Source organism: Dipodomys spectabilis, unplaced genomic scaffold (assembly GCF_019054845.1).
Source record: "Dipodomys spectabilis isolate Male_0828 unplaced genomic scaffold, ASM1905484v1 ptg000157l, whole genome shotgun sequence".
Taxonomy (NCBI): Eukaryota; Metazoa; Chordata; class Mammalia; order Rodentia; family Heteromyidae; genus Dipodomys; species Dipodomys spectabilis.
The window spans coordinates 3,565,284-3,583,477 of record NW_024870834.1 but is presented as its reverse complement, the minus strand read 5'-3'; the positions used below and the strand labels follow the sequence as shown (position 1 = coordinate 3,583,477).

Sequence of the window (18,194 nt, the reverse complement as noted above, 5' to 3'; positions counted from 1 at the left end):
CAAGAGTTTCATTTCTAGGCCTGGGAATGTACCTTAGGGGTAGAGTGCTTGCCTAGCATGCATGAAACTCCAGGTTCAATTCCTCAGTTATCACAGAATCAGAAAAGGCTGGAAGTGGTGCTGTGACTTAAGTGGTAGAATGCTAGTCTTAAGCAAAAGAAGCTAAGGAATAGTACCCAGGCCCTGAGTACAAGTCCCAGGACTGGCAAAAAAAAAAAGTTTCACTTCTAATTTTTATACAATGTTTAATTTACTACTGAATTTGGAATACAAAGACCAAATACTTCTAGGAATACAAAGGACTGTAAGTTGGGCTGGGAAGGTGGCTCAGTGGTAGAGTGTTTGCCTTGTATGCATGAGGACCTGGGTTTGATTCCTCAGCACCACATAAGCAGCAAAAGCTGGAAGTGGCGCTGTGGCTCAAGTGGTAGAGTGCTTGCCTTGAGCTGAAAAGCTGACAGTGCCCAGGCCCAGAGTTCAATACCCACAACCAACAACAACAACAAAAATATTGTAAGTAACAACTGAAAAAATTTCAATAAAGAAAAACACAGAAACTGAGGCAAAACATCTCTAAATTTAATTCAGGCACTTTCCCTAATTTCATATCTAATGCATTTCCAAAACATCTGCTAAGACTGAACATGTGATCCAGAGGATACTACTCTTAAAAAATAAATGTGAAATCTTTCATAGTATTTTGTTGTATCTTTTTTGGCAGTTCTTAGGTTTGAACTCTAAGGCTCATACTTTCTTACTGAATCATGCCTCCAGTCCTCTTATGCATTATTACTTTTGAGATAAGGGTATCACTACATTCTTCATTTAGACTGTGATCCTCTTGAAGGGGTTTCACATGTATGCCTAGGCTGGCCTTAAACTATGGTCCTTAAAACATCAGCCTCCCAAGTAGCTAGGATTATAAGCATAAACAACTTGTGCCCTGCTATTCACAACTTTTTTTTTTTTTTTTGGTGCAGGGACTAGGGCTTAAACTTGGGGCATGGCACTGTCCATGAGCTCTTTTGCTCAAGGCTACTGCTCTACTTCTTGAGCCACAGCCAACTTCTGGAATTTTGTGGTTAGCTGGGGATAAGAGTCACACAGACTTTCCGGCCAGGGCTGGCTTTAAACCCTGAGCCTTAGATCTCAGCCTCTTCAGTAGCTAAGATTACAGGCATGAGCCACCACCGCCCAGTTTATTCACAGCATTTGAACCCACACATGGAAAACAAGTTTAATGAACACCGGAGATGAAGATCTAACACTTCAGCACCCTTAGTAATGCCACCTTCTCCTACACTGTAAAAAAGTTATTAAGGGGCTGGGAAGTTGGCTCAGTGGTAGAGTGATTGCCTCGCATGTATAAGGCCCTGGGTTTGATTCCTCAGTACCCCATAAGCAGAAAAAAGCCAGAAGTGGTGCTCTGGCTCAAATGGTAGAGCACTCGTCTTGAACTGAAGAGCTAAGAGACAGTGCCCAGACCCAGAGTTCAAGTCCTACGACCGACAAAAAAGAAAAAAAAAAGTTATTAAAATCCAATGCTATAAACATTACTCTTACCATTTAGTGTCTACTTTCATTAAATGCAAATAAAATGTATACAAATACTCATTATATAAAGCTACTGCATCTCTAAATATTAAATATTGAGTAGTATGCAACACCACTGTGAAAAATTTCCTACTGCTCATTTGTCACCTGATATTCGGAACTCTAAGAGTAACACAAATCAATACACAATATGTAAAACTTAGGGTTTGCAGAAAAATCAAAAACATACAAATATTGAAGACTAAACTTAATCAAAACAGAATTATAAGTTATTGCTATGGTTAAAACAATGGCAAATGTATTCCCTAAAGAGAAAGCTGTGCTGGTTTCCCAAGGATGATGTCATGACCTAGGAGTTCCTGTGGTGTTCACACACACATACATCTATCTGTACATTAACAATCCCTTTCCATTATGTCATAAAGAGGCTGAAGTCCAAATATAGGACTTCATATCCTTTCAGGTAGTACAGAACAGGAAACAGTAGGACAATAATCATTAATAGAACTATATTAATCATTACCTTCCTCTTTCAACTCTAGTCAAGTGTACTAACCTAAGGAAGGATTTTGGGGGCAATCCTCTGAAAATCTTTTCATGCACATTCATAAGTCTTTAGTGGATCCATATCCTATGTTCCCATAGCAAGTCTGTGTCCCATAGCAAGTCTTAGGGCACCCTAAGAGACATTGCTAAGGGAACATAGGATGTCTTGTGTCTCTCAGGTATTTTTCACTACAGAGACTGTAATCCATTCATCTCTGCATCTATCAAAAGAACTTACACAAAGCCTAACTCAGCAAACATCTACAGCTATGTGGATAAACAGATAAATGAATAAACCCAAATACTCTTAATTTAAACTTCATTTTGTAGAGATTAGATAGCTCGTTCCCAAAGTATGAAAGTAACACCTGACATATCCCTTTTTAACTGTTAGAATGCAAGCTCCCTGAATTCCAACAGACTCATCCATATTGTTGACAAAGAAACAAGCATTTAGTGCTTGTTCACTAAGAAACCAGTGTCTTCAAAAACTAGGAGACACATAAAAGGGTTAATCCCTTTTCTTAAATATTACACAACTATAAAGTCACTAAACCCAAAATATATATGTTTTATATATTTGATTTTAAATAGTATCTTCTATAGTTCTGCCTTTCAAATTTCTTTTCCTCTTAAACTTAACTTTATGATTATTGTTAATAATGTTATGTTATGTAATGATTTGTTAGTTATTCTAACTAATGAAAGCATGCCTAACTTTTTTGAAGCATTTTTTTAAATCTGAGGTTGTTGGAATGGAGGGAGAGTGAGTGGAGGAAGCAACCCTTGATAAAATCTGTCCTCACTAGAATTTTGTGACCCTAAGACACCCCGAGCTCCAACTGAGAATAAAAGCACTGACTTCAAAAGCAGCAGATACCTTCTTTACAGGTAGAGTAATAAAGCTGTGAGTCACTGCAAAAACTAAACACTTGTAATTTTACTAAAGAAAATAAAATAAACACTGACCTTAGCTCCAGGAAGTACTTCATTCTGTTTCCAGGTGAGACTCAACTCTAACCTGCCGACTAAACTTCCAATCTGTACCGGGTCAGAGTGTGCTATCTCTGGTAAATTTCTAGTTAGTTGTGGGTGTGGTTCATAAACAATTTTGGGGTTCCAGCTAGGTGACAGCTTGGGCTCAGTTTCCTACACCAATACAAAAAGAAAGTAAATGTTTTATAAGTCTTTAGTGTGAATAAATCAGAATGCAAAATACAAATGTCAAGAACAAAATAACTGACATGCAAAACTGTATTGTTCCTTATAGGAATAAGGGAAAAATAAACATAGTACCAAGTTAGCATAGTATCATAGAAATAAAAGCAAATCATGGAAAGGGATTTATTTTTTAAGTACAATTATCTGCTCAAACTACAGCAATAAGAAAATCCAACAGGCAGTGTACAATCAAGAAAGCTAAGCAGATATAGTGGCACACACTTGTATTCACAATACTTGTAAGAGTTGAAGCAGAAGGATTACAAGTTCAAAGTTAATCTGAGTTATACAGCATGTTCCATTCAAGGCTAGCCTGGGCTACAAAGTAAGACTCTGACGCCAAAAAAAAAAAAAGAGGAAAACTTGACTTATATAATAACAAGGCAAATTATGAAATGCCTGACTTATAAAGAGGAATTAACAGAGTTCAATAATTATCTAAAGATTTTTAAAGGAAATGGCGCTGTGGCTCAAAGTGGTAAAGTATAAAGCTTGAACAAAAAGCTCAGGACAGCACCCAAGCCTTGAGTTCAAGACCCAAGACCAACACACAAAAAAGATTTTTAAAGTCTGATTCATAAGATATATTTTCAGTAATATAAGATATTACTGAATATAAGATAACTTTGCAGTATATAAGGTAATTTCCCCTCCCCCCCCCCAATCCTAGGGCTTGAACTTAGGGCCCAGTATCCCCAAGCTGTTTTGCTTCAGGCTAGCTCTCTACCACCTGAGCCATAGCTACATTTTTTTTTTGGGGGGGGGGGGGAGTAGGATAGGTGGTTAATTGCAGATAAGATTCTCACAGACTTTCCTGTCTAGGCTAGGCTTCAAACCATGATCCTCTTATTTCAGCCTCTTCTTGGGTAGCAAAGATTACAGGCATAAGTCCTTAGCTCCTGGCTATGCAAGGTAAATTTTAACACTGCTTGATTTCTTCCTTTTATTGTCAAAGAATATTAAATATTAACACATCATTTTGGCCCAAGACATAGTACCCAAGGGTTCTCTATCAAAGTAATACATAGAAAACATAGAATACATAGGACACCAGGTAGCTCAGCTCATACCTGCAATCCTAGCTACTCAGGAAGCTGAGATCTAAGGATCAAAGTTCAGAGACAAATCTAAGAGATTCTACCTCCAATTAACCAGCAGGTAGGTTATGTGGTAGAGTGCCAGCCGTGAGCAAAAACGTCAAGGCCTTGAGTTCAAGCTCCAGTACCAGTTAAAAAAAAATAAAAAAATATATATATATAATAATTATTATTATTCCCAACTAGATGAGAAACATAGTATATACCTAGCAAAATTTAATAACCCTTGTTTTTTCCCCTTTAGACAATCTCACTACATAGCTCAGGCTGACCTGGAACCCCTGATCCTCTTGCCTTAGCTTAAAGCCCTCATTTAATCTGTACCAAAATTTGTATCATGTTTTGGTCATATGTTTTCTTTTTTTTTTTTTTTTTTTTTTGAGGGGTCCGGTCGTGGGGCCTGAACTCTGGGCCTGGGCACTGTCCCTCAGCTCTTCAGCTCAAGGCTAGCACTCTATCACTTGAGTCACAGCGCCACTTCCAGCTTTTTTCTTTTTTCTTATGTGGTGCTGAGGAATCAAACCCAGGGCCTCATGCATGCAAGGCACGCGCTCTACCACTGAGCCATCTTCCCAGCCCTGGTCATATGTTTTCTTTTCTTACCACTGGTGCAGTTGAACACACTGGGGAAGATTTTGCTGATGCAGAAAACTCATCCCAAAAGAGAGAGACTCCAGAGAGCTGAAGTAACTTGTGAGCAAAAGCTGTCGGCTGATGTACATTAATTCCTGAGGTTTCATCAGCAGTTTCATCACAGTAGACAGTTCTGAAACAAAAAGAAAAACAAAAAGAATTTGTACAAAACTCTATAAAAACATATTTGCATGATTTAAAAAAAAAGGACCAAATTTAGCTCTAAGAATTTTTCAGATGTCACTACTCTCTCTTAGACTATGTCTATGATAATAATGTCTATAATGTAGGACAGCAGCAAGGACCGCACTTCAGTAAGTACTTAATTCTGAGAAAGACAGTTTTATAAAGCTCATAAATTGGAGGACAAATTAATAACTCCCTAAGTTAGCTTCAAGGAAAACAACTCCATTTCCTTTCAAAACATCCATCCTTTCCCACTTTCTTCTCCCCTCTCTCCCCTTCCCTCTCCATTCCTTTTGAGACTATCAAATATAGCCTGGGCTGGCCTCAACCTCATGATCCTCCTTCTCATCTCCTAAGTGCTATGATATCATCACACACAGCCTCAAAACATCACTGGGCACCAGTGGCTCACGCCTGTAATCCTAGCTACTAAGGAGGCTGAGATCTGAGGATCACAGTTTAAAGCCAGCCCAGGCAGGAAAGTCCATGAGACTCTTATCCCCAATAAACCAACAGAAAACTGAAAGTGGGGGGCTGAGAAGGTGGCTCAGTGGTAGAGTGCTTGCCTTGTATGCATGAGGCCCTGAGTTCGATTCCTCAGCACCACATGAGCAGAAAAAGCTGGAAGTGGGGCTGAGGCTCAAGTGGTAGAGCACTAGTCTACAGCTGTAGAGCTGAGGGACAGCGCCCAGGCCCAGAGTTCAGGCCCTATGACCAACAAAAAAAAAAAAGAAAACTGAAAGTGGTGCTATGGCTCAAGTGGTAGAGTGCTTGCCCTGAGCTGAAGAGCTCACAGACAGCACCCAGGCTCAGAGTTCAAGCCCCACAACTGACACCAAAAACAAAAACAAAAAACAAAAACAACATCTCTTGGCAACAGTGAGACACTATTTGTCACAAGTCTGATAATAAATACATTGCTTTAATTCCTGTGTGATTAATCCTCAGATACAATAGGTAAAGAATATGGTTTCTAAAGGCATGAGATGTTAGATATTTAGATGTTAGATGTTAGATTTTTTTTTTTTTTGTGGGGGGTCCAGTCGTGGGGCCTGAACTCTGGGCCTGGGCACTGTCTCTCAGCTCTTCAGCTCAAGGCTAGCACTCTACCACTTGAGCCATAGTGCCACTTCCAGCTTTTTTCTTTTTGCTTATGTGATGCTGAGGAATCGAGCCCAGGGCCTCAGGCATGCAAGGCAAGCGCTCTACCACTGAGCCACCTTCCCAGCCCTGTTAAGATGTTTAATAAGGTAATTCACCTTCAAAAATATAGTGTGTTTAACTGCAGTTATGTTAACAATAACTTTATTAATAGGTGTGTTTTGTGAAAGAAAGCCTAATGTATCTTTTTCAACCTTGGTCAAGATCCCAAATATCTACATATACAATGAATTCAGTGTTTATGCCTAATCCTGTAGATTTCAGTTAGCAGTATATACCATCAACACAGGTTCCATGTGATGAGCATACATAGAAAGTGAGGCTGGACACTGGTAGCTCATGCCTGTAATCCTAGCTACTCAGGAAGCTGAGATTTGAGGATCATGGTTCAAACCCAGCCAAGGCAGAAAAGTCCATGAGACTCTTATCTACAATTAACCACCAGAAAACCGGAAGTGGCGCTGTGGCTCAAGTGGTAGAACACTCGCCTTGAGCTGAAGAGCACAGGCCCAGAGTTCAAGCCCCATGACTGACAAGAAAGAAAGAAAGCTAAAAAAAAAAAGTGTTTCTATCATTTTAAACACATCTCCACTGTACATATGGACCTTAGATTAATCCTCACAGTATCCTTAAAAAAGAAACAGTGCCCTTACCCTTTTTCAATAAAGTAACATGTCAAGCAAAAGAAAAAAAAATTCCCATTAATGAACCAACAAATATTACAATGCTTACATGAAAACTCTAAAAGCAGTACCTTAAATATTTTTATTTAGTATTAACTGAGAGATAATTGCTTGCTTTGAACTCAACAAAATGTATTAAATATAATTATACACAGCTAGTACTTTCAGTTTTTAGTAATAAACCTAAATCATAACTTGGAAAATGTTTCACCTGAAATTATACAACAATTTATCATCATTATATCTGGTCTCCAAAAGCATCCTGAAATCTAATATGAGAGTTGGAACACACTCATTTAATTTCAGACAGAAAAATTCTTACCTTTCTATTCGAATTTCAAGTGCAGTTCCAGTTTTGGAATTTTCTGGCACATGTTCAATTCTCAAAACAGTGTCTATAAAAGTTACTTTTACTCTTCTTAGTACTAAAGTAAACAAAGAATCATCAATGAACAACCCACACATATACTAAACAAAAAATTTTGGTTTTGTTTTTTAGGTGCTGGGGATCAAACTCAGGGGCCTCATGCTAGGCAGTACTCTACCAATTGAGCTACATCCCCAGCCCGAAATAGAATCTTCTAGTTAAAAAAATGAATATTAGCTTGAGAGGAACTTATAAAATAAAGCAATTGGATTTCTTTCCTTTAATATTACCAAATTCTGAGTTTTTAAAGAAACATTGTTCCTTTCAGAACATTTACTCAAGTTCATCTCAACAGACACTTGGGGAAAAATTACTAACACTGCTGAATTCTAATTCTGTGTTCCACAGCAATAAATTCAACAGAGAAACTTGAGAATACATGAACATGCAATTAAATTGAATACTATATATAAAATAAGATCAATTCCAAAGTTTTTTATTTTTATTTATTTGTCAGTCCTGGGGCTTGAATTCTGGGCCTGGGTGCTGTCCCTCAGCTCTTTGTCTCAAGGCTAGCTCTCGACCACTTGAGCCACATTACCATCTCCAGTTTTCTGATGACTTACTGGAGATAACAGTCTCATGAACTTTCCTGCCCAGGCTGGCTTTGAACCACAATCCTCAGATCTCGGCCTCCTGAGTAGCTAGGATTATTACAGGAGTGAGCCACTGGTGCCAGGCTTTTTTTTTTTTTTTTTTTTGGTGTCAGTTGTGGGGCTTAAACTCTGGATCTGGGTTGTCCCTCAGCTCTTCAGCTCAAGGCTAGCACTCTACCACTTGAGCTACAGCACCACGTCTGTCTTTTTTTGTTTATGTGGTACTAAGACATTGAACCCAGGGCTTCATGCCTGCTAGGCAAGCATTCTGCAACTAAGCCACATTCCCAGCCCTCAATTCCAAAGTTTTAAAATGAGAACAGTAAGTCTTTTTAATTAAAAAAACCTCCAACAGACTACCTTATACAAGGTTTATTAAATAACTGTACTAAATTGCTGAATAAAATCAGAAATTTTAAAACTGCCCAATAATGCCAAACCTGTTTCAATGGTTTCAGCAAACTTTTCAAGTCCTTCAAAAGGCTGGGATCCTTCTCCTTGTTCATCTGTTAGTTTCTGGCTAAGACATTCTTTTGCCAACTGCATACTGCTGGTCATGAAACTTGACCAGTACATAGGCTCAGAACCAGATGCTACAGAAAGTAAACAGTAATCCAAAGTTATTTCTCAAGATTACAAAAATGCCATTTCTTAATAGTTCAAGTAACCTTTTAACTTTATGGTATTACCTAGGAAAACCATATTCTAGAAATTACTCTTCAGATCATACCATTTTTTGACTGAGGAAAAAAAAATCCACAGGAAAAAGTTCAACAACATGTACTCTTATTTCATGTTTTTATTTTTAGCAAATGTTAATTCTGGTATCAATAAGAACAGGTTTGGTTTTTGTTGCTGTTATTTTGTTTTTGTTTTTGCTTTGTCAGTCATAGGGCTTGAACTCTGGGCCTGAGTGCTGTTCCTGATCTCGTCAGCTCAAGGCTAGCACTCTAACACTTGAGCCAGAGCGCCACTAATGGTTTTCTGGTGGTTAATTGGGGATCAGAGTCTCAAGGACTTTCCTGCCCGGGCTGCCTTCGAGCCACAATCCTCAGATCTCAGCCTCCTGAGTAGCTAGGATTATAGGTGTCAGCCACCGGTGCCAGACTAAGAATAAGTATTTTTACATGGGCATGGCATTAAATTTTATAGAACAGAAATCAACAAGCTTTTCTGTAAAAGATTATACATTAGATATTTGCAAGAAATATTTTCTAGGGGCTGGGAAGGTGGCTCAGTGGTAGAGCGCTTGCCTTGCACACATGAGGCCTGGGTTCAATTCCTCAGCACCACATAAGCAAAAAGAAAAAACTCTGGAAGTGGTGCTGTGGCTCAAGTGGTAGAGCGCTAGCCTTGAGCTGAAGAGCTGAGGGACAGTGCCCAGGCCCAGAGTTCAGGCCCCAGGACCGTACCAAAAAAATATATATATACTTTTTTTTTCTATAGCCCAGATCATATCAAATAAGCAACATTTTATTTACAGAAACAGATGCAAGGTCTGACTTCGCCTGCAGGCCCCAGTTTGCTAACTCTTCTATAGAGGATAAAAAAATAAATTAAGAATTCTGCCTTAAAAGCTAACCATCTAAGCCAGGCGCCAGTGGCTCATGCCTATAATCCTAGCTACTCAGGAGTCTGAGATCTGAGGATCGCAGTTCAAAGCCAGCCCGGGCAGGAAAGTCCGTGAGACTCTTATCATCAATTAACCACCAGAAAACTGGAAGTGGCGCTGTGACTCAAGTGGTAGAGTGCTCAACTTGAGCGGAAGAGCCCAGGGATAGCACCCAGGCCCAGAGTTCAAGACCCAGGACTGGAAAAAAAAAAAAATCTGACCATCTAGGGCAGGGAATGTGACTCAGTAGTAGATCGCTTGCCTAGCATGCATGAGGCCCTGTGTTCGATTCCTCAGAACCACATACACAGAAAAAGCTGAAAGTCATGCGGTGGCTCAAGTGGTAGAGTGCTAGTCTTGAGCAAAAAGCAGCTCAAGGACAGTGCCCAGGCCCTGAGTTCAAGCCCCAGGACTGGCAAAAAAAAAGCTGGCCATCTACGAGAAGAAACAGAATATGACTAAGAATTAACAGGCAATTCTTTGGTATCATCAGAAAACATTATAAAAGCTAAGAGAAGAGGTTAATTTTTCCAGCTCAGGGGTGAACAGGAAATAAGGTAGAGGTAGCAGATGACCCAGGGTTGGAAATCATTTAAATGTAGACAAAATAGAAGAGCATTCTTGGAAGATGAAGTACATCAACTATGAACAATCCTTTCCATATTTTCTGCTGAGAAAACTTCATCATACTTCCTTACATTATTCAAAACAAGCTGAGTGATTACTAGAATTACTGCCTTTCAAAAAAGAAAATTTTAAAGTCCTTTTAATGGTCTATTTTTCAAGGAAAAGTATTTAACTCTCCAAAGGAAAATGTTGTATCTATTCATCATGGTTAAAAGACAGAATTGTCAGGCTGGGGATGTGGCTTAGTGGTAGAGTGCTTACCTATCATGCATAACGCCCTGGGCTCGATTCGCCAGTATCACATAAACAGAAAAAGCTGGAAGTGGCGCTGTGGCTCAAGTAGTAGAGTACTAGACTTGAGCAAAAGCAGCTCAGGGACAGTGCCAGTGCCAAGACCCAGGACTGGCAAAAAAAAGACAGACTTGCCTTCTAAGTTAAATATCAGATTATTAAAGAAGACATTCATAACCAACTTTCAAAATGCAGGTCACTGTATTTCCAATTGTAATTTATGTCTTTTTTTTCCCTCAGTACCAAGGTTATAACTCAGGGCCTTGAATTTGCTAGGCAAGCACTCTATCACTGGCTGAGCCACATCTCCAGCTCTCTATTAAGCATAATTTAACCTTCTAAGTTTCAAGAAACAGAAGTATAACTATGAATTTACACTTTCTGGGGTGTAGTGCTTATACTGGAGCTTGAACTCAGGGCCTAAGCACTGTCCCTGAGCTTTTGTGCTCAAGGCTAGCACTCTACCACAGCCTCTCTCTTTTTTTCAGCTTTTTTTTCTTTTTCTTTTTGTGGTTAATTGGAGATAAGTCTCATGAATTTTCATGCCCAGGCTGGATTCATACCACAAATCGTCAGATCTCAACCTCCTGAGTAGCTTGGATTACAGGTGAGTCACTGACACCCAGTTAAAATTGTTATTTTCATTGTTGCAAATCTATATACTTTATTTACCAATTCTATTCTTTTTAATTTTCTGCATTTATAAGTAAATAACTACTGTAAAGAGTATTTCCTTCTTCCTGCACACCTTATATACTTATTTATCTCTAATCAGTTTGAACTTAACTTTTAAAACTTTAATGTATGATAATCACTTATTTTCCTTTTATTTAACACTCCCATTGTCCTAGACGTGGCCAACAGACCACTGCTGTATCCTTTCAACATTTCTCCATCAATCTTCAAGTACTCTTCCTTGTTTTAGGGCACAATACTTGGACTATTTCAAATACAAAGTCACTTTAGAGAACTGGTAACAAGTAATTATATAAGCCAAATTCTCTGTATACTAAAGTTCCTGAGACTAAATGAGGAAACTATTTTAAAGCTAAAATCACACAAATACTACATATAGCCAAGTACCAGTATTTTATCATCTGAAAATCCCACAAATACAATACAAAGTAATACATCAAGCACTAACATTTTTTAAATTAAGTTACTTTCTCAATCGCTGAAAGATAAAAGTAGAATAATTAAAGCAGAAACATCTAACACACATACCTAGGCGAGGTCTAGGTCGAAAGACCATTTCTAACCCTTTCACTTCAAGTGCACAATTATCCTGTAGTAAGGAGCCCCATGGAACTGACAGAGAAATTGACTGAATGAATCCTTCCGTGACTTCTAAAGGTGCATCTGCTGACTCCAAAATTTCATTGAGACACTAAAGAGGAAAGAAAGAGTTCATTTTCAAATTACAGAAATCTGTTAACTTTTTCAAAGATATGACTGTATCCCCATGTGTCAAGTACATAGTAAACAAAGGCAAAAAAAAAAAAAAACCACACAGCTGGGCGCTGGTGGCTCACGCCTGTAATCCTAGCTACTCAGGAGGCTGAGATCTGAGGATCGCATACTATATTGCTACCAGTAGAAGAGATAGGATTCAGGACTATTACTTCATATTGAATATACTTCTTTGCTGTTTGAATTTTATGCAATGAACATTTACTAGCTTCATCAAACAATTAAAAATATATCAAAGTGTTTTAAAGTGTACAAAGGCAATGACTAAATCTTTGCAATATGACAATCAATCAACATTAATCAACTAAGAAACAGAATTTAACAAAATTCTCTTTCACATCAGGCCCAAACTTTTTGTCCCTGTTTTTTTTTTTTTTTTTGGGGGGGGGGGGGAGGTCCACTTGTGGGCCTGAACTCTGGGCCTGGGCGCTGTCCCTCAGCTCGTCTTCAGCTCAAGGCTAGCACTCTACCACTTGAGCCACAGCACCACTTCTGCCTTTTTTTTTTTCTGCTTATGTGGTGCTGAGGAATCAAACCCAGGGCCTCATTCATGCAAGGCGAGCGCTCTACCACTGAGCCACCTTCCCAGCCCCTTTCTGTCCCAGTTTTATGGCTATTGTAAACTTATAAACAGACTGGTTTGTAAAGTTGTACTGTAACATTAAATATGCATTTATTTACTTATTTATTTTTGCCTATTGTACACTTAAACTCCAGGCCTGAGTGCTGTCCCTGAGCTTTTTCACTCAAGGCTAGAGCTGTACCACTTTGAGTCACAGTTCTACTCATGGTTTTCTGGTGGTTAATTGGGGGCTTTTCTACCCAGACTGGCTTTAAACTAAGATCTTCAGATCTCAGCCTCCCGTAGATAGGATTCCACACATGAACCACCATTTCCTGGCTGTAATATTTAAAGAACAGACACAGTCAGGCACCAGTGGTGCATACAAGTACACAGGAAGCTAAGATTGGGAGGATCATGATTCCAGGCGAAGCCCAGGCAGAAAAATCCACAAGCCTCCACCATAGTGAAAACCAGCCAGACATGGTGTTGAGTGTCTGTCATCTCACTAACAACAGAAAACCTAAAATAGGCAGTTGTGGTGTAGGCACATGTCCTAGAAGGAAAAAATACTATCTCAAACATATCTAGCACAATACAGACACCAGTGGCTCACATCTATAATCCTAACTACTCAGGAGGCAAAGATCCGATAATTGTGGTTCAGGTTCAAAGCAAGCCTACATAAATCCTCCAGACTCTTATCTCCAATTAACCAGGAAAATATGTAGGTGCATGTGCATATGCACGCACACGCATGCGCACGCACACAAAACTGAGGCACGATTCAAGCAGAAGACTGCCAGCCATGATGGGAAAAGCTGAGTGAAGAGTATAAGGTCTAAGTTTGGGAAATAAATAGCCAATCAGTACAAAAATGGATAGAAGCCTTATTAGCTAAGCAGTAAAGTGCCTGCCTAGTAAGCAGAAGCTCTGAATTCAGAATCTTAAGACAAAAAAAAGAAAACATACAATATTTTGGTAAATGTTAACAAAATAATTTTGAAGAGTCAACAGTTCAAGAATTTATATTTAGGCCCACAAAGCTATAATTTCCCTGAGTACAAGATGTCCGAATAGGTTATACTTATACATAGTCATACATGCACTTGGCAAAATCCCCTGAATATTGTAGTGTTACAAAATACTTTAAGTTTACTCTGTGAAATTCCAAGGTCTTCTATGATATATGAGTAGTAGAACAACATTCTCAACCTACTTGGCCAAACTCATCTCATTTTCTACTCAGGCAACATTTAAGTTATTATTCCATTGAAGTATATCCATGTGATTCAATAATTCTAGAACCAAAAGTGGAGCCACCCGAACTACTCAGCAAATACATGCCCTGTAGTAGATGCTTCAGTCCTTTCCTTTCATTTACGATTATCTCAATTTTCATGTATATAGACAGAAAAGGAAAAAGCAACATTCTAGTCTCCATTGTAGCATTTGCTACTCCATGTTCCACTAACTGAATAAAGTTTTATTACATATTCATGTATAAAGGTTAAGTTGCAATCAAAACAAAATTTTAAGTGAAATTAAAAAGCTTTAGGAGAACAAATCACTAATCTTCCTGGACACAGTAAGTTCCTATGAGAAAAGTGTCTAAGTTCCCTATTGCTACTCCAGCCCCTCACAGTGGCAGGTGCTAAGTGCTCAATGAATATACTGAATCCCAGCTGGACATGTGGCTTAGTGGTAGAGTGCTTGCCTAGCTGATCCTAGGTCTTGAACTCAGGGCCTGGACACTGTCCCTGAGCTTTTTTTTTTTTTTTTTTTTTTTTTTTCTGGTGCCAGTCCTGGGGCTAGTGGAGATTAGAGTCTTATGGATTTTGCTGCTCCGTTTGGCTTCCAACCATGATCCTCAGATCTCATCCTCCTGAGTAGCCAGGATCACAGGCATGAGCCATCAATGCCTGGCTATCCCTGAACTTTTTTGCTCAAGGTCAGTGCTCTACCACTTGAGTGTCATATCTCAGCCTCCTGAGTAGCTAGGATTTCAGGCATGAGCCAGTGCCTGGCTATCCCTGAGCTTTTTTGCTCAAGGTTAGTGCTCTACCAATTGAGCCACAACTCCCATCTCTGACTTTTTTGGTGCTTACCAAAAAAGTATTACAGACTTTCCTGCCTGGGCTGGCTTTGAACCTCTATCCTCAGATCTCAGCCTCCTTGGTCACTAAAGATTACAGCCACTGACACACAGGAACAGGTAGTTTCTTTTTATACACAGTAGTAGTTTTAAATATGCCAGCCATTCCTGTGATGACACAGGGCTAGTAAAAAAAAGAGCATACCTAATCTATCTTTTCAAAGTAAGAGTAACATTTTAATAATGAGTAAGAGAATAACTGCTTTATGAAAGATACTTGTACTACAGGGAAAATATTTTTTAAACCTATACTTGAAAATGTTTCCATTGTTCTGATTTTTTTTGTTGTTGAAAACACAGCCAATCATGTTGGTGTACACCTGTAATCTCAGAACTCAGGAGGCCGAGGCCAGATGATTACCTGTTCCAGGCCAGCTGAGCCTCAAAAACAAAGTCTATTTTTTCATGTCATTATCCACACAGAATGCAAAGGTCTGAAAACATTAAACACAATCCCAACCAACCTAAAACTTCTCAAGAGAGTTCAAAAACTAAATTTTAAGTTTAATTTTTATATATTAAGTATATAAAAACACATTCCCATCCAAGTAATTAACAAAAACTGAAATGTGGGAAAACAGAGATGTCAATTTCAATAAATTCATTTGCATAGTTGACAGGTAAAAACTGAAACATAAGCAGTAGTGTAATCTATGATACAATCCTTCTGTTAGGATCTATAAATCTTGGGAGGTTATCTTTTTCTTCCATCCTGAAAAGTTATTAAAATTAATTGGATTTGCTAGAAAATAGAAACAAGAGGTTATTCTTTGTTTTTAAAAAAAAGTAATTGAATTTGGAACCAGAACTTCTATTATATATACCTAAGAATCACATCAACATTTATCTTAGTCATCAACACAACACACTAAAATAAGTAAATCAGAAACGGTAAACAGTGCTTACTGGAGGCTTTGAAATCATTATTTTCATTGATACAACTCCTACCTTCAAGGAGAATAAAACAATACTTAAATTAACTCTAATCATGAATTATTTTGCACTGGGAATATGGCTTAGTGATAGAATGCTTGCCTAACATGCAAGAAGCCCTGGGTTTGATTCCTCCATACCACATAAACAGAAAGTGGAAGTGGCGCTGTGGCTCAAGTGGTAGAGCTCTGGCCTTGAGCACAGTCACACAGAGCCCAGGCCCTGAGTTCAAGCCTTAGGACTGTCAATCAATCAATCAATCAATAATTTTGCCAACCATCTTGAACTCAAACTATAAAACTGGCATATAACCATTTCTGATTTTCTGGATTAAATAACACTACACAAACGAAAAGCAGATGCTCAATAAACATTGCCTCCTTCTTTGCCTTAAACTATCTGATGTACTAAGATGATGGGCTTAGGAATTAGATAGATTTGAATCTCACTATAACATTTGCTATGTGACTTTAGGCAAATAATTTAACTCCATTTTTAAAATAGAAATAATGTTCACCTGTTAGGATTAATATGACATCACAAAAAGTCACTAATCCTATAAAAGACATCTAATAAATGTCCAATCTTCCTCCTTCAAGATAGTCTTATTCATAACTGTATCAAGAACATACAATCATGGATTGTTGAATTCAAATATATCCACCAGAATCTCTATCTTCTGGTAATAACCTAATTCAATAGCTTCAATGGAGAGTCTAGTTCATGGATGTGTATTGAATTTAGGTGAATAGCATGCCCACTATCACTTGGCTAATTGTGGCAGTCTAGACTATGCCAGAAAGACTTAATGGTTCTCAAACTAGTGCTCAAACTGTTGGCTTGTGCCTGCAATCCTTGCTACTCAAGAAGCTGAGCTCTAAGGATGAGGATTCAAGGACAGCCCAGGCAGAAAAAGATTATGAGGCTCTTATCTCTAACCACCAAAAAGCCTCAAGTAGAACTGTGGCTCAAGTGGTAGTGTCAGCTTAGAGATTCAGAAAAACTCAGTAGCACCAAGTTCTTAAGTTCAAGCTCCAGTACTGGCACTTAGGAACATGTACACAAACACACAGTAGCACACGGGAACACACACACATACCCTTAATGCTTTTTTTTTTTTTTGGGGGGGGGGAGGTCGGTCATGGGGCTTGAACTCTGGACCTGGACACTGTCCCTGAGCTCTTGAGCTCAGGGCAAGCACTATACCACTTGAGCCACAGCACCACTTCCGGTTTTCTGGTGGTTAATTGGAGATAAGAGTCTCAAGGACTTTTCTGTCCGGGCTGGCTTTGAACTGTGATCCCAGATCTCAGACTCCTGAGTAGCTAGCCACCGACTCCCGGCCCCTAGGCTCTTAAACTACTTTGTTACTCTCTATTTTATCTACTGATAAAACTATACCTTTACTCATCCCCTGTAACACAAATTAATGAGTCATAAGGTTGTGTTACCATAATTTAAACTTTACGGTGAAGGGGAGCAGGACTGGATACTTGTCAAATCGCAGGCAGAACAGACTTTAAAAATATTAGGCATTGAACCCACAGGGGCAGCCATTCAAGCCATAGCTTCTGGATGACGAGTAGAAAGGCAGCGTTCAGCCCATCCCCACCCCCGCAAAAAAAAAAAAAGTGTGAAAGTCGCAGCGTCAGAGCTTTTGCAACACCTGCTTTTACGATCTGTCACGTGTAGGCAAAACTACACAGCACTACTACCTAGAGCCACACAACCATGCCCAGGCTGGGAACACCAACTGGCCTGGAAACCTATCATCATCAAGCAAAGCAGGCAAACCGGCAGAGGCACCCTTCATCTAACTTTTCTTCTGGAAGATGCGCCACGCTGGATCCAGGCAGATCAGGCAAACATAGCGTGCACTAGGACAAACCAAAACAACTAACTGGAGATTGGGGCAACCCAACTGACATTCTCTCTTCATCTTCAGTCTTTGAAGAAATGCCATCCAGTGAAATGAGGTTTGCTTGTCACGCAACCTCCGCGGCCCCCTGCATCCCAGGGGGGCAGGACTGATCGCCCCCCCCCCCATCCCATTACATCGGTTGCTAGCCACAGACTAAATAACACTCCTAACACACGTCCCTGAGCCCTGCCACACTTGGGTCCGAACCATTCCCCAGGAGGGACTGAACGTCAGCAATCTTGGATGGCGTTCGCTCGGATAGCCCTAAGGAATGAGCAATCCCGCCCCGGTGGCTGCGGGCAAGCTCTTACCCATTTGTCCAAGGGGACCTGGGACAGGGAGCCGGTGCCCTGATACAGGTCCAGGCTGAGCTGCTCCAAGCTCAGCTTCTCCTGCAGGAAGTGGCCCAGGTACCTCTGCAGGAGGTACCGACAGGCCCTCTTCTTGATAGACTCAGAAAACGGCCACGGCATCGTGAGGGCTGGCGGCGGGGCGGGCTGGGGCTGAGCGCTGCGGGCG

At 39.6% G+C, this 18,194-nt stretch overlaps 1 protein-coding gene across 4 annotated transcripts in view; it reads right to left on the bottom strand.

The window, feature by feature from the left end:
* Positions 1–18,187, bottom strand: part of Atg2b (autophagy related 2B) — a 72,549-nt gene extending 54,362 nt beyond the window's left edge. For all 4 annotated transcript variants that reach the window (XM_042692515.1, XM_042692518.1, XM_042692516.1 and 1 more), the window contains exons 1-6: positions 17,987–18,187; positions 11,859–12,021; positions 8,545–8,697; positions 7,404–7,506; positions 5,022–5,184; positions 3,070–3,249 (exon numbers count right to left, since the gene is read on the bottom strand). In XM_042692515.1, coding sequence (XP_042548449.1) covers positions 3,070–3,249; positions 5,022–5,184; positions 7,404–7,506; positions 8,545–8,697; positions 11,859–12,021; positions 17,987–18,148 — 924 coding nt within the window. In that variant the 5' untranslated portion in view covers positions 18,149–18,187. The remainder of the gene's footprint in view (positions 1–3,069; positions 3,250–5,021; positions 5,185–7,403; positions 7,507–8,544; positions 8,698–11,858; positions 12,022–17,986) is intronic.
* Between the last annotated feature and the right edge of the window lie 7 nt (positions 18,188–18,194).